The 16,576-nt window shown below is 41.3% G+C and overlaps 1 protein-coding gene across 1 annotated transcript; it reads right to left on the reverse strand.

Moving 5' to 3' along the window:
- Positions 1–1,637: 1,637 nt before the first annotated feature.
- LOC138202940 (angiomotin-like 2a) lies at positions 1,638–9,676 on the reverse strand. The gene is made up of 11 exons (XM_069157318.1): positions 9,503–9,676; positions 8,160–8,962; positions 7,503–7,671; positions 5,769–5,913; positions 5,567–5,656; positions 4,570–4,865; positions 4,277–4,452; positions 4,059–4,160; positions 3,738–3,931; positions 3,456–3,587; positions 1,638–2,995 (listed from the first exon to the last, which is right to left on the reverse strand). The coding sequence occupies exons 2-11, from the start codon at positions 8,870–8,872 to the stop codon at positions 2,910–2,912; spliced, it is 2,103 nt and encodes a 700-aa protein (XP_069013419.1). The 5' UTR covers positions 8,873–8,962; positions 9,503–9,676; the 3' UTR covers positions 1,638–2,909.
- Between the last annotated feature and the right edge of the window lie 6,900 nt (positions 9,677–16,576).

A 16,576-nucleotide genomic window follows, 5' to 3' on the forward strand; every position in this document is an offset into this window, starting at 1 on the left:
GTACCACTTTGTAAAGAGTTTATAAGCTGTAATTAATAGCACAAATAATAGTTATTAGATCATTAATTATTATTTAGTCCCTATAAGCAAATAATGAGAGCAAATTTTGAATTTCCAGGTTGGGATAAATCAAATAGACTGGCGTTACAGTATTATCTCTACTTAATAATAATGAAATTATAAATGATTAATCAATGCTCACATTCTGATAATCTATCACGTCTGGAGTTACAAATGCTAATAAATTGTCAATAAATTAAAATGAACTCAGAAATACAGTAGAGGATCTCCTAAAAAATACTGAAGTTTTTATTTATTTTAGGTGCAGAAGACAGAAAAACCTACATTAAATCAGTTTTTGTGTAATCATTCTGTGCCTTTAAAACATCGTAATGTCTCCTTGCTACACTTGCACACACTTTGACAAGTTACTTGGCAGGAAGGTTGCTCCAATAATCTTGGAGAGCTTGTCACATAGGTCTTCTGTGGATTCCGGCTGTTTCATATCTCCTCATGTAATCCCAGACCATGATGTTGAGAACAGCTATCTGCTGCAGGACTCTTTGCTCTTCTTGTCACTGAAGACAGCTATTTATGACAGGCTGTATGTGTGGGATCATTGTCATGTTGCAGAAAGAATTTGTGACCAAACAGACGTCTGATGGTATCGCCTGATGAATAAGAAAGCAAACATCTAAAGTGTCTAAAGCATTTGAACAATAGTCTGTGTTAGAATGGAGTCAATAAACCAAAAAAAACCAGTCAGTCAGAAACATAAGGTGAATAAAGCAGACTAATTTTAATGTAAACAAACCAAACCACACAGGGTGACTGGTGAAACAAATGAATGGACAGTGATGACACCAAAACATTCATTGTCCTTGTCACTGTCATTCTCATTGTCATTGTCATTGTCCTGCTGCATTGTGAAATCTCATTGTCAGTGTTGTTCAGCCACCCCAAACTAGTGCAAGTCGATATCTGTGGCTCTGTGGTGTGTGTGTGTGTGTGTGTGTGTGCGTGCGTGCGTGCGTGCGTGTGTGTGTATCAGAGAGATCTATTTGGAAACAGATACCACATAACTGAGCTCTCCATTCTCTCATCTTCATATCCAATGGCATGTCCTGAAATAGTTCATAAACACCTCTGGGTGTGAGTTAAATCGAAGGCAATAAAAGCATTTAAGAATGCAATGCGTGTTAGCAAAGGTGCACCAGAATTTCAAATGGCATTAGCAGCTAATCTGGGAGAAACCTGTCTTTGTCACATGTAGGGTTACGTGTCCCTATGAGAATGTGATCTATGTCAAGCATGCTCTTCATGGCATGAGGAGAACAAGAGACCAGGTCACCCGAGAAAGTTGAACCCAAAAGAATGCGACTCTGGTATTCATTAATGAAGTGCACTCTTCTCTGTGGTGGAACGAGAGGACAAGAATGAGGACATAGGGTGACAACGGTAGAGAAGCAGGAGGGGAAGAGAAAAAGCACAACATCTCCCAGAGAAACAATGATTTTCTGACACCTGCTAGTACCATGCTGTATGTTTGTGATTTCATGTTTTACACGAGTCCACTGAAATTGCCTGGAGGTTTATTGCCAAGAGTAGAAATGAAAGAATTCACAAGTCAGTTAATGTATATTAGAATATTTTATTGCCTTATGAAATGTTGCATGAATTCAACTGTAAAAACCTTCATATTGTTTTAAGTTCACAGAAATGTCTGTTTGAAGTCAACACTCGGTTGGTTGTGTACAGCTTGACAAGACCGTGATTGTCGGCACATAACTTAGAACAAACATACATAAACTCTTTGGCGTTCTGCTCAAAGCACTATTGTATCTAAAATAACAATACAAACATCTGTATAAAATATATAATAATAATAATAATAATAATTAACCTGTTTGTTAGTTCACAAAGCTCACAGTAAATAATACAAAAATCAAAACACTGAGTTTTCAACTTTTGCCCCACAGTGGTGACCAAACCAGCAGAATCACCACATCAGGACACATACTCACATACTGTAATCACCACATGCAAACATACTTTGAGAAGAATAAAAAGCATCAGAAAAAAAGAAAAAGATGATGAAATCAACACCATGATGCTACACTGTCCCAAAATCACAAACTTACAACACCAGGTCCTAGTCAGTTTGGCAAAAAAAACCACCAAATTGTCTTTTATAATATTATGGAGCTCACTGATCACACGCCTCGACTTTTGTAGAGCCAGCTACTTGAGCATCAGAGATGTGAAAAGCAAGAGCATTTAAATCAACAGTATTTTGTGTGTTATCAGTTTAAATTAATCAACAAAGGGGAGTCTTCCAAGCAGATAATATCCAAGCGATGGGAATGAGATTACTCAGATTAAATCCACATTTTTTGGAGAGGAGAGGCATGCAGGTCACATAGATAACCTCTAAATGAATATTTATCTAGCAGAGCATGAGGCTTAAGTTAATATTTGGGGAATGTGGAAACCAGATAAGATAAATATGTAGCTTCTTAATTCACTGGGTTGGGATAAAAAATAAAAGGGATAATAAAGGGAGGAAAGCAGCAATTATATATATATATTTATATAAATATTTTGGCACACACTCTCTGAGAACATGTTGCCCTATTACAATCCACAACACTGTCCAAGTACCTCAGAAGATTCATCTTTTCTCACTATACCGGGCAGACTGCCTGCAGATGTCCAGCTCAGTGAGAGTAAGCGAGTCGGAGCACAGCTCTGTCTCTAAAATGTGAAAACAGTCCTTTTTTTTTCCATGCGTTGGCCTCTCTTCAACATTCTCGCATCCAGTATTTTGTTCCTTTCTCTATGCGTGCAGTCTTCACAGATACTCATTGCTCTTTTTTGTTTTCCTCATTCAAAAGCCACCTCTCAGTTCTTTAAATGAAGATTTCCACCGCCTCTGACTCCAGCTCATCCAGTCCTCTGAAGGGGTTTAATAGCAACTTCTTAGGCGCTGCCTTGTCTGGAAAAAGAAGAAAGAGGGAATAGATAATTATATAAATGTTTTAAGGCTAAAACAGTGGAAAAAATCCCAGATACACTTCAGCAATGACTAAAGGTTAACAAACATTTTCCACAGTCAAACAGACCCCTCTGCTGAATGTGCTCAGTCAACAGATCCACATTATTTCCTAACCAGGCACATTCCACAGGGCCCACATTATGAACCATGACCTGCACAGATGCTATCTGATTGGCTGGTTAAGCTGCAGCACGGTTAATAAATGTGAATATCCATGGAAACAAGTATGCTGTATGTGTGTGTGTGTGTGTGTGTGTTTTGTGTAGTGCAGGTTTGTGTACTCATGCTCTGTTCTGCATGTGTGCAGAACATTTAGCATTCAAGTTTCATACTGAGAGCACTATTGGATTATTGGCCCTTGTAAGCAGATGCACTCATGCATATTTGATAGATCACTCACCACTGCTGAGTTTCGTTGTGCTGGCAGCCTCTTTGGTTTTGGCTACCGCCACCTGCCGCTCTAACGTTCCAGATTCAGACTGAACGGAGAACTGACGGTTCGGCAAAGTCTGATCATCTGAGAGACTCTTGCCTAAAAGACAGCATCACAGAAATTATCAGCATTTGTCAGCAAGTGTATTTGAAAAACAAATACGATCTACATGTAAAGTAAAACATACAGTAGTCTGGTTGTCCTTAGTACCACACATTCATTATTAGATGGGAACCTTACGCTCCTCACCTCTATTAGGGTTGCTCTTGGTGGTGCTGATGGAGGGAGTGGAGCAGGCGGCTCGGAGAGGTGCCCCTGCCATATTCAGTAGGTTCATTCGGGGACTCTGCTCTTCCTTGCGACCTTGATCCTGGTGCAGCCGCTGGTTGAGGATCTTGATCACGGCATCTTTTTCCAAGATCTGGGCATAGAGAGCACGGATCCTAATGCAGAGCAGAAGTATAACAAACCATGTCAGAAAGCAGATAACAGTGACAAAAAGAGACATGCTGTCGTGATTTCTTAAAGTATTTTATTAAAAACAAAAAGAGGGTTGATTGAAAGTAGTACCTGTTCTCCATCTCCTGATTCCTGTAGTCTGCAACAGGCAGGTCCTCGTTGAAACTGTTGTTGGAGGAGTGGCAGGGTGAGTGGTTAATGATGGTGGTGTCTCTGTAAATGAAAAAGAAATTGTTCTGGGCTTAATTCAAACTCAAATGAACTAAAAGAACACATATATCTGTCTCAGTAAACATGAAGCAAAAGTCAAGCCGCATAGCATCCTTTACCTCTGGGCTGCAGCTGTGGCAGCCACCTCCATGGCAAACTGCCTCATGGTGCTCTCTTCCAGGTACTTCTGCTCCCATCGCACCATGTCGGCTTCGAGGGCCAGGATTCGCTCCTCACGCTCATGCAGGCGCTCTTGAAGGGAGCTCATGGTCACTCCTGGTGGCTGAGACTGCCTCTGTAGGTGAAGAGCAAGAGCATTGGAAACAGATGGTCAGAATGACTTAAAAATAGTGTTGTATTACTTAAAAGCAACACGGGTTTTGTCAAAGTTTTTCATGGACAAGGGGTTTACCTGTTGTGCCCTCAGACTCCTCAGCTCCTGCTCTAGACGTGTCCTTAGCTTCATCTCCAAGCTCTCCCTCTTCTCACAGGTGGACTGTAGCTGAGCCAGTGCACTCTGAAGCCTCTCCACTTTCTCCACATAAGCCCTCTTCCTCCTCAACTCGTCCTCAAGCTGGCGACCTCGTCCACGAGCCGCCTCCAGGGTCTCCTCGAGCTGCTTCGCCCTGACACTCTGCTCTTCGGCTGTCGCTCGCAACCGCTGCAGCTCTCGCTCAACGCGCTCCCGCTCAAAGTTCTGCTCCTCATCTGAAGTAAAAGAAAAGTCGTCATGTTGATTAGTCAAGAATATAGTTCTAAGTTTAACATTGTATTACTGGATGCGATGGAAGTGCTTTCACTTGAAATATGAAATCAATTCAAACTGTCCTGAAGTCCTTTCTCAAAAAAAAGAAGGGAAAATATCTTATGAACATTCCTCAATCTCTCCCTCCTGAGTCCAACTCCAGTAATAAGTACCAGAGTTGCTACATGGTAGCCAGTGTTCTTCATTTAGCGAAGCACTCCTGGAATGCTGAGAGGAGGAAGGGGGAGAAAGCTGCCCTATCCCTTTGACCCACATAGCACTGAGCATTCCTCATCAAGGCCATACAAACACCACCACACTGCTTGAGTCCAGTTCCTTAAACAGACAACATAAATCACACTCACAACAGGTGGGGGGAACCTCATTTCTACCACTTCTACTGCTGCTCTGTGATTTAGAGATGGTTCATTTCCCCTTGCAAAGATGTGCGTGGATTGAATTCCCTATTATTAAGCCTTCTTACCAAATAAGCTGAGGTTATGCAAGTGAAATTCCTGCAAGCAGGATGCCCTTCGCTACAAAAAGGGCCCCATGCTATGCTACAATCCAGTCCAATCAAGCATGCTGATTCCAAAGGAGGCTGTAGCACAGAGCAGTAGAGAGGAATCTAGCTTTAAAAAAAAAAAAAAGAAGGCGTACTTACTTTGTTCAAGGAGTTTTGCCATGATGTGCTGGTTATGGTCGGCTGCTTCCACTTCTTTTGCCACATGCGTTCTGGCATTTTCCAAGTTTTCTGCAATGCAGCAAAGTTTTAAAATTAAACTAAAGTGTAAACCACATGCATGCTGGAGCTGCTATTATTGCAGATTACCTCTGTGTGGTATTATGAGGTTTTGTGTCAGTACCTCTTAGGTCTCTGTTGAAATCCTGCAGCCTCCTGATCTCAGCCACCAGCCTCCTCCTTAGTGTCTGCTCCAAGTTTTCTCTTTTACTGCTGCCCTGCATCAGTGTCTCATAGGCCTCCGAAATGCGCTGGATCTCCTGCTCCAACTGAGAGGGGAGAAAAAAAGAGAGGAGAAGAGAAAGGGGAGGATTGGAGAGAAGTAAGAAAGGAGAGCAGAAATGAAGAAGGTGGAGAAGAGGAATTTTTGGTTAACCTACTTCACATGCCAGAGAGGAGCTGGAATGTTGATTTGTGCTGTTACAGTACATAGATATAAATATGGGTACATATGCAGTACACTGTATACACACACTGTGTGTGTGTGTGTGTGTGTGTGGTATAATTCTGAGAAGGAATTCAAGCCCGCACCACTCCCTGTGTGACTGATTTATATCTACATTCCTGATAGCTCCAGTTCCAGGTGTGTGAGCGCACAGACAGGAGCGTGCACATACACAACACACTGCAAGGCACAAGTAAATACACACACAAAGACTCTCTCTCTCTCTCTCTCTCTCTCACACACACACACACACACACACACACACACACACACACACACACACACACACACACACACACACACACACACACACACACACACACACACACACACACACACAGGTTTGGAAGGTTGCCAGAGGAGGAAGGTGTGCATGCCTGTGCCTGGGTTGTGGAAACGGCAAAGAGACACCCACCATTACAGCAGTCACACAGGCATGTTTACTCGGGGCTGCGGCCTGACGGGGAAAACTTTCCAACCCTGGCAATTATCATTCTTTAAGGCTGAGACAAGGCTGGGGCCATGTGACATAACTCCAGCAGAGAGCGCAGTGGATTTTACACAGATTGGCTGAGGTGTCAAATGTCACTGAAGCTGTTTCCACCATGCTGAACTAGTAAATATCTTATTTTAGGGCCAGTTTGGTTTGAGAGTCAATCAAAAAAAGTAACAAAACGGCAGGAAAAGAACTGCGGTTTAAAATGAGAATGTTGAAAAAGAGAAAAAAAGGACCTTTCACTTTTTACACAGCAGTCTACCACCTGCTATAGACCCCCAATCCAACCACAGATTAGCTGTGTGGGGGTCGCAGCCCAATCGACTGCTGACAAGCCCTAGATTACGCTGAAAATCTATGGCCTCCCTGGAACTAAAGCACACACGCACACACACACTGGCCTCCACTAGGTCAGATACACAATGAGAGGAGTGTGTAAACACAGTAGCAGGCTGTGACCTCTGTTTGTGCCTCTGTGGTATGGAAGGTAGCAGCTGCTGATCTCATCTGTCCATCCAGATGAGAGAGTGTGCCTGGAATTGGATATCAGGGAAGCAACTGTTGACTGAGCTTGTGTTTCATAGACAGGTGGCTAAGATGGAGTTGTTGTCTGGATGTTCAGCATGTCAATAATTTTAGTAGTTTTAGGAAATTCATTTGACATTTTTAGTGGCAACCGGTTCCCTTTCTCCCTAGATTTTAAGACTGCCTTTTATATTTTGGACAGAAAATGGAGTCTTGGATTTGGAATCCTTTTTTTATTTTTTATTTTGGGATAAAATAAAGTGAAACTCCTCAAATTGAAAGTAAGTTTGTCAATGCAGCTTGACTTTGGATGTTCTGATTCCTTCAACAGGACCTGTGAAAGATGTCAGCTTCATAGACATAAGATTTTCTCTCTGACTTTTCCCTCTTACCTTCTGAATACGGCCGGTCTTCTCCCTGTGAGTTTCCAGCTCTTGCCTCAGTCTCTCGTTCTCCATCAGCAGCAGCTCCACCTGGTTGGGCTCCTCCAAGCCAGTGGGTGGCAGGATGTTGTATGTGTTGTAGCAGGGGACATCAGCAGGCTGACCAGACTGGACATACCTATGAGACACACACTGTTTAGTACAAACAAACTTGATATATTAAGTAGAGGCTGTGCTTGCTTAATCTTGTTTGGGGCATTTGGATTTATGACAAGGTATCTGAAATATCACTCTATTGCCATTTATCAGCAAGCAGACAAGCTCACTCCAGTGGCTACACAGAATGTAAAAGTCAAACAATCCAAGGCAACACAAGCCTGTGTTGTGTTGTATCCTGTGGCAATAATGCAAATCATTACAAACACCTACAGGGCTGGACTTGTTCTCCTCTAAGTATTTCAAGGAGGATATATGAATCAGTAGAAAAGACCAAAGTGCTGTGACTCACACTTATAAGTATGTGTTTACGCATGTGAAACACAATGATGAGTATTGGGCGGGCTCTCGTACAAAAATTAAACCACATAATATGATGTAATGTTAAAGTAGCTAGAAGAACATGCACGCACAATCACAGCCATGGGGTAACCAAACTCCTTTTTGTACCTGTGCTGCTGAGCCTCCACTGAATCCTGGACCTGGTGTGGGATAAATCCTTGGCCCTGGATGGGGGCTGAGTACTCTGGGGGTGGGCAGCGTTTATCCATGCTTGGCCCCATGCTCTGGAGGCATTGTGGAGTGTAGTAAGGAAGCTCAGGGTAGCTGTGAGAGGTGATCTTGATGGCCTCCGCTTTAGCCACTGCATCATTCCTCTCCAGAGAAATCTGCATGCAATGCTCGCTGAGGGACCGCACATGGCTGCACTTCAGCTCCATCATATCTGCTTCTTCGTGGAAGGCCCCGTCGTGCAGAAGCTTCCCCTCATGGAGCTGCCTGATTGGGCCTGTTGGGTCCCAGTGAGAGGCCAGATACTGAGAGTGCGCTTTGGCCTGCTCATAAGTTGGCAGCTTCTCCCCATGTAGCTGGTAGCCACTTTCTGAGTGATGGTAGTCTCCCTGGTGCTCCTGGCCCTGGGGCTCCTGCCTCGCAGAGAGCTGAGGGAACAGAGGGTCCTCCTGGGTGAGACTCTCCAAAGAGGATCGTGGGCTCCTGCTCATGTCGCCTCCACTGCTCGGCCCACTGTTGCTTCCACTGCCTCCGCGCAGGGCCTGCTGCTGGATGGCTAATAAGGTGCGGGTGTCTGTGGGGTTCCCATAGCGGAGCTGCTCCTGGATGAGCCGGTGCAGGACCGTGCCAGACGGCTCTTCAGTGGACGACATACTGCCTTGTGAATGTAGTTTTTTCTCTCTAAAGTTTAGTTGAGTTGCTTTTTCTCACTGTGAAAGCACTTAAATAAATCAGCTGTGAACCTGGAACACAAAGTTAGGAGAAAATAAAGACAAATCAGTCTGAGGTGGCAGTGAGAAACAAAAGATCAGGCAGGTAAATACAGTAATATACAAATAATATACAGAGGAAAGGCTGTCTTTGAGGTATGCAGGCCTTGGCAACAACCCTTGCAACATAATCTTTAATCATATGTAAACATACTTCCTTTTATAGATAAATTAGAAATATATGAGAACAGAGTAGTCTTGGATCTACATTGCCAACAGCGACAACACAGAGATGTGGAGACATTTTCTACAGCAGGCAAAAAATGCATGCGCCAAAAATTCCACTCTCACGGGGGAGCAAAAGCGCACAAAACCGCATTGTAAAATAACTTTGCTCTTACAGCACAACGGTCCTATTTAACACGCTTTTAATAACGTAAAATTCCTTCATAACACACTCTAGTCCTAAAAGGTTAAACCAAAAGTTACAATAAAGATACTTTATTCATGTTTAGTGCTTGTTTTTTTTTTTCCTTTTGTGTCAGAGAAAGGAAAAAAAGATGCTCCTCTTACCAGCTCACGCTCTCATCGTAACAAAACGTAATCCTCGATCTCGAAGTAAAACTCAGAGTAGTCCCACTATTTCCATCAGTTTTTTCGACTCAAACGTGTCTCATCTTCCTTTCCCCGAACGGGCTGCCGCGCTCCTCTCTTGCTGTGAAATGATTGTGGAGAGAGCAGGCAGCGATAATAAGTAACCGAGGAGGGACTGAGGTCGGAATGCCAGGAATGTAAAACGCGAGGTCCCTCGGGGATCAAAAGCGTAAAACCACACGGAGGGGGAGGAGGGGAGCTGCAGAGGCGCTTTATTATTACCAATGAAGAGTGCAAAAGAGTATAGGAATGGGTTTGTTTGAATGCCTTAAAATAAATGCATTCATGTTTAGAGAAGGGGCAAAAAAAACTAATTCTGGAACAAAATCTTCAGGCAGCATTGGTGCTTTGACTATTTTTGTACTTCTGATAAAGTCACCCCATGGTGGAAGAAGTTTTCAGATCATTTACTTTAACTAACGTAGAAATACGGCACTGTAAAAATACTTATTTATTATTTTATAAACTTATTATGTTGCAAGTGCAAGTAAAATATATCAATTTAAAAATATTAATGTACGTGAGAAAAACTACAGTAAGTTTCCCTTTTACTTAAAATGAAAAATCTCACCTAAAGGTACTGTTTCCCTCAAAATTGTATTTGTGATACTTAAGTAGATGTACTTAGTTATCTTCCACAAAATAAGAATACAGTTTGGTCCTAATCATCTAATTTTAGTTTGGTTTAATCATATTTGTTGGTTGTCATTCATAAATAAAGATTCGTTCATTACTGAAAACGATTTTCCTGCAAAAGTGTTTGATTTGTCTTCAGACAAGCTGAACACTTTTGCATGTTCAGCTGACCTGTTAGGTTTTGTAAGACCAGGTTGAACTAGAAATCACATTGAATTAGTTGGGAATGGACAGACTGAACACTACACCTTTAGGATTTTAGCCATGGCATCAAATTTCACAGTTCTTTCCAGGAAGCTTCCCGAAAAACATGATTCAGTCACTTAAAGCTTTACCTTGGTTCTTTATTACTAATTCACTGACAGCAGTACTTTAAAGTTGTAGTTGGTAGAAGTGTAGCTTATTTCAATTTATGTTGGCTATAACAGTGCATTATAATATAACTGGATATGAAAAGTAACTTGAGTTACAGTGGAGTAAAAAGTATTGCCCTCTGAAATGTTGTAGAATCTTTAAAAAATTGGGAGCTGTAGAAAGCCAGCTTCCTCAATACAGGGTGACCTGGGGCAAGTGTGTTAAGGCTGTTAGTGTTGGTAATTGTTGCAGAATTGGTAAGGACACAGATTAAGGAAGATTGGATGACACTAGAGGGATGATTCTCCAAATTTGCCAGGAGCAGACAGCTGGAGATGAGCAAGAAGAGGTTGCAGGGAAAGGGACTCTGTGCAGTCAGGCGGCTCTGTCGCCTGCGCAATAGGCTATGGATAAATGACTTGATAGCCTGCTGAAAACGGTCATCAAATAGTCAGATATGCGTGGGACCATATATATTTTAAGGTAGGTTATGAGCACCTGACAGTAACAGACATTGAGCTAGAATTAACAATAAAATTTGCGATTCAGTGACTTTTTTGGGTCATTCCCCGAATGGTTTACTTTGAAGACATGTTTCATGAGCAAGACGGACTACCTTACATTTTTGGATGGGCCCTTGAAAGTCTCTGGGTTGCAACGTTGATAGTAACACTGTTGTCACAGCGATTTAACCTTTTAGCGAGAAGCTCTGCATGGCCTGCTAACTTCTTGAGCTGTGTATGTGTGCACACGAGCATGCATTTATGTTTGGGGCAAGAGGAGGGGCCCAAGAAAAATATTTGCAGCGGGGCCAATCACAATTATGTTACGCTGCAGCTGTTACATGGTCTAAATGTGAGTGTGTGCCTGTGCAGTGTGTGTGTGCAGCAGCTGTCCTCTGGAATCGGAGATCTTTGTAGCCCTACTGCAACAAATATATTGGCTCCTTGCACCCTCCTGCTGATTTACATGTGGAAATCGCAAACATGCAGACGTTGTCTCGCTAAGGAGAGGAGGACACAATTAGAATCACAAAGAATGGAGAGTCAATCAGGACAGACCAGACTACAACTGAGTCTGTCATGTGTCTAACAGGAGAGGAGCATCCATTTAAGGAAACAAAAGTTTCCTTAAAGAGATAAACCTTCCGCCTTGAGGGGGAAAAGCAAATCAGTATCAGAGGCTTTATTTCAGTCAAAGCTATAAGACAAGTCTGAGCTATTTATTACCTGCTTGGACCTACTGGCTGCTATATTGAGGACTTTAGACATGACTCTGACTTTTATTGTGGGTCCTTTCAATACCAGAGGTTTTACAGTAGTCATAACAGACTAATCATAGAGGGAGAGACAGACAGAGGGAGGGTTATAGATACTATGCTTGATTGCTGTACAGTATGTGACCACTGGCCCTGGGCTGATTATCTCATTAAACCTAAAAACCTATAGGCCAGATGAGTTGGTATTGAACTCCTGATGATATGTGTCCTCAATCATCTCTCTGGCTCTTTCACTCTCCTTAATTAAACACACACACACACACACACACACACACACACACACACACACACACACACACACACACACACACACACACACGCACACGCGCACACACACACACACACACACACACACACACACACACACACACACACATTCCTGTCATGTTTCAGATGCTGCGTATTCTTAAAGGGTCCCTTATTAAAAAACATGCAGACACAGCGTCTCTGTGGGCGGCACTCACATGGAGGCGACCGGTCAGCAAAGTGGAACATGTTTGCATTTTCCCTTCAGATCCACACTGTGAAGCAGCACAGTCTCCACCTTTTTAAAAGCCTGCTCATGTCATTTAACACCACCTCACGACTTCCTCTCCTCCCTCTGTGTGTCAGCATGTGTGTGTGTGTGTGTGTGTGTGTGTGTGTGTGTGTCTCTCGGCATGGTGGACAACGCCTCTGGTCATTTTGTCCTCCATTGTAGCACTCTTCCTGTGAACTTGCAGAGGAATGTGAGGCTGACCCTTTGAAAATTATGGTTGCTTTCAAAAAGTCATTACAGGAGATGAACATCTAAAATGGCGTGCCACAAAAATTCCTGTGTCTGTCAGCGCTGAAACCCAAAAGCAGACAAAACCTATATTTAATGGATTATTCCTTGTGAAAAGAAGAGTGCGGCACTGAGGAATATCTGAGAACACCCTGCAAAATAAAACTCAATTGTGTTGTTGCTATTTGCAGTAAACTCATATTTCTCTTGAGGTTTTGGTGGAAACATGAGCACAAATGAGGCAACAGAGAGAGGAGTCAAACTACTAGTTACACAACTGGAAACAGTCTGACTCTAAATTTACTCCTCTGAGCCATTTGTTAAAGTCAGTATAAAAATGTCTTTGTCAAAAGGAGAGGAAGGAAGACAAATCTGTGTGGTAGAGCCCTTAAAGGGACACACTTCAGTTTTTGCAGACCGTTCATCGATCACATTACAACTTTTTTTAAAGCTTGAAATTCAACAGAGTTCAAAGTATAAAACAAAAATATTTAACACACAACTTGTACTAAAGAATTGAAAATGATAATATCGCACTTTACAACAAACCGGAAAGAGATCATATAACTGAACAAAAGATTATTAGTAACATTGAATTCCTTCAGCAGCTTTTGGAGACTGTTTGTTAAATATTGATTGGAAACTGTACATGTTCATGTTACTATGTTGGAAACTGTGAGGAGGTTCTGTCCAGTAGTTAAAAACAAGTCTACTGTGATGTATTGTGTAGTTGAGCTTCAAATTGAAAGATTTCATTCAGTTTTTGAAATAAAATTTGTATTATCGAACTAAACAGTTTAAAAATTAAAAAAATTAAAAAAAAAAAACGTTACGTCATCAACAGACTATACTTGTAAAGTATGAAACAGTCAGATGTTATGGTATTTCTTTCCTTCATAATTTTTTTTAACTTTACAGAAAAACACAAGTTTCCCTTGTTTCCCACATTGGACACATGTGACCACATGATAAAAATAAGAGGAAAAGTTTTCACTCTACATGGGCTTCATACATTACACCATTAAAATGTTTCACATGTGTCATGTGGTCACGTGATCAAATGAGTTTTTGTACATTAAATTAATGTGTTTTTTTCTGAAAAGGGTAATTACCAAAAATAGATTTTTAAAAGTAATGTCAAGAAGCCAAACCCTCAACGGAATCTTTTGTTCAAGTGACAGATATGAGTCCATCAACCAAGCAGGTAACCACTAAGAAGGGTCAGTGTGAGTCAAAACTGTTATACTGACAACAATTATTTGTCATTCTGACAAAACAAAGGAGATACTCAGCATACAGAGCAACGTTTTTGTTTCTGTATTCCACATCCTGCAGGTTTCTATACACTTTTTGTCTTCTGTGCTTGTGTGAATTTATTTACTTGCAGATGTAAATTAACTTCCTGTAAGTTCTGATCTGAAAGTCCAGTTTGGCAGTTTTCCAAATCACTGACAGGTTTAACGCAGTGCTGTAAGTAATGAATTCATCACTCATGTTTCGACTTGCAAGAGCTGCATTTTAAATTTCCTCTCCTCCAACATGCATTTCTCTGTCTGACCCACTGAACAGGCATGAACACATCCTTACATATAACCTAGAAACCAAACTGTCTATCTTCACCCATCGTAAAATGGCTGAATTCAATAATTAATTAATGTGTACTAAGTAACGCAGGGATTGGTCAGCAGATTTAAACAACAGCACAAATAATGCTTATGAAAACTACTTTACTGTAACTGATACTGTTGCTGCACATTTTGGACACAGGTTCTGTGTTCAACTAGACTTCACACCTTTCTGAATCTTCATAGCTGTAGGATTTGTAGGTTCCATTCATGTGCACTAAAACTCTGCATTCACTGTTTCAGAAACACTCGCTAACAGCACCATTAAAGTATGCGGTGAAAGTAGCCTCAACCAGCTGTCTGGATTAAGTTTGAGTCTTGGATTCACAACATCACAACATGTTTGCACTGTAAAGCTGAAATGTGTTATTGCAAGGCTGGTTCATTTCCTGCCCTGACAGTTGCTGATACTGATATGCCAAACGATCAGGCTCCTGAACAGATGTTGTCAGGTTACTTGTTTGGAAGCTAGACAGTAGCTGGAGGACAGGTTGTGGTGCTCAGTATATAGAGAAAATGTTTAATTATCTGCTAGGTCTGTGAAGATGTACAGGGACACACAATAACTTAAGTAGATGGCAAATAAACGTGCTGACAAGACCATCTGCATCAATAAAATGTTGGTCACATAAAGAAACATAATCAAAGAGCACAATGCCAATAAATTATTTTATTATTATTGTTTTATTGTTAAGAAATCAGCTGGAAAATGTACAATATCTTTATCTAAAAGGAACCTTTGGCCAATGATTTCACTCCACAAGAGCCTGGAAGATAAACCTGAGGGATTGAGAAATTATCATTCAATAAATTAATTTTTAGGCCATCTTTAGCTTCTTTATGCCTTTACGTCAGCGATAGCCACAGCTAGAGGCCTCATGTTTTCAGGTTGTCCTTTTCTTCAAATTTGGTGTAAATGTTCACTTGGACTCGAGAATGAACAGATTAGATTTTGGTGGTCAGAGGTCACAGGTCATTGTGACCTCATGTCCGACCCATTCTTATGAATATAACTCACGAACAGAAGAGGAAATTCTAACTATATTTCACATTTTGTCAGAAACTGAATTGGTTACACTAATATTCAGTCCACCTTAAAACTACTGATCATCATCTTTGCTGTCGGGTTGAGGATGTGTGACATGCACATTATTGCAGCAACATCTATATTGTGTTGTCTACTTTTATGGCTACAACTTTGTGTTCTGTCAGATTCAGCCTTATTGGCTAGATTCCTTCAAAGTCATACTGTATATTATATGAGTTGGACAAACACAGATGTAGACTGCAACTTGACTGGTTGGCATACAACTTCAAGGCAAGGCGTTTATTCTATTTTTAGGGCCCGAGCACCAAAGGTGCGAAAGCCTTATTGTTATTCAAATGATTATTATTCAGGGCCGAGCACTGATAGTGTGAAAGCCCTATTGTTATCCAAGCGATTATTATGATTCTCCGTAAACAACTGCATTTTTGGAGGCTTTATCATATTCAAAATCACATGAACCCAAAGTTGGGATCAGAATAGCGTAAACATGTGGTTGTTAATATATTGAGAAATTTCACTCACCAGCGCCCCTTAAACTGCAGCCCTGTTTCACTTACATGTACCAAATTTGTTGGACATGTGTATCACACCGAGATGTAGAAAAAAGTCTCTTGTCATCATGAATTTGTTTTCGTCAATCAGTGTGCCCGTGGCTGGATGGCCATTTTGAGCGTCTCGCCATGAAACTACAAGTGACTGTAAGTATTATGTAAGTATTCCGATCTTCCTCAAGATCTTCTGAAGGTGTCTATTTGCTTATAGCCATAGCGCCACCTGCTGGAGACAGGAAATGAGACAAAAATTGCAACTTTAAGCGAGGAAATGCGACCTCTCGCGCGGTGCACGTCAGGGAGTCGGCGTAGGGGAGTCGGTGTGCAAGGGCCTGGTATCACTGCTTGTAGTTTTAGTTTTAAAATGTAATTGTAAACTAAATAAAAGTGGGTTTGAGGATCTCGCAATGGGACACAATTCTTTGACATTTAATAGACTAAAAGAACGATCATTCAAGGAAATAATGTGGATTTTTTTATTGACAATGAAAATAACCATTTGTTGTAGCCCTACAGTTCTTTAACTACATCCTCCAAATTACTGATACTACCAGGCTTGTAATGAATATAGCATGTACACATTAATTAAGATGTATTTTTGATGAGTTTTACACTATTTTACTCTTACCCACTGTTATCATGGGTCATTTATCAGAACACATTATATTAGTGAAAAGCTTTTTCACTTGCAAGTGATTGTATGCAGAGAGATTTGTGTTGTTGTTAATCTGAAC

The sequence above is a fragment of the Embiotoca jacksoni genome, unplaced genomic scaffold (genome assembly GCF_022577435.1).
Source record: "Embiotoca jacksoni isolate LCO1_2020_lvr unplaced genomic scaffold, fEmbJac1.0.p SCAF_22, whole genome shotgun sequence".
NCBI lineage: Eukaryota > Metazoa > Chordata > Actinopteri > Embiotocidae > Embiotoca > Embiotoca jacksoni.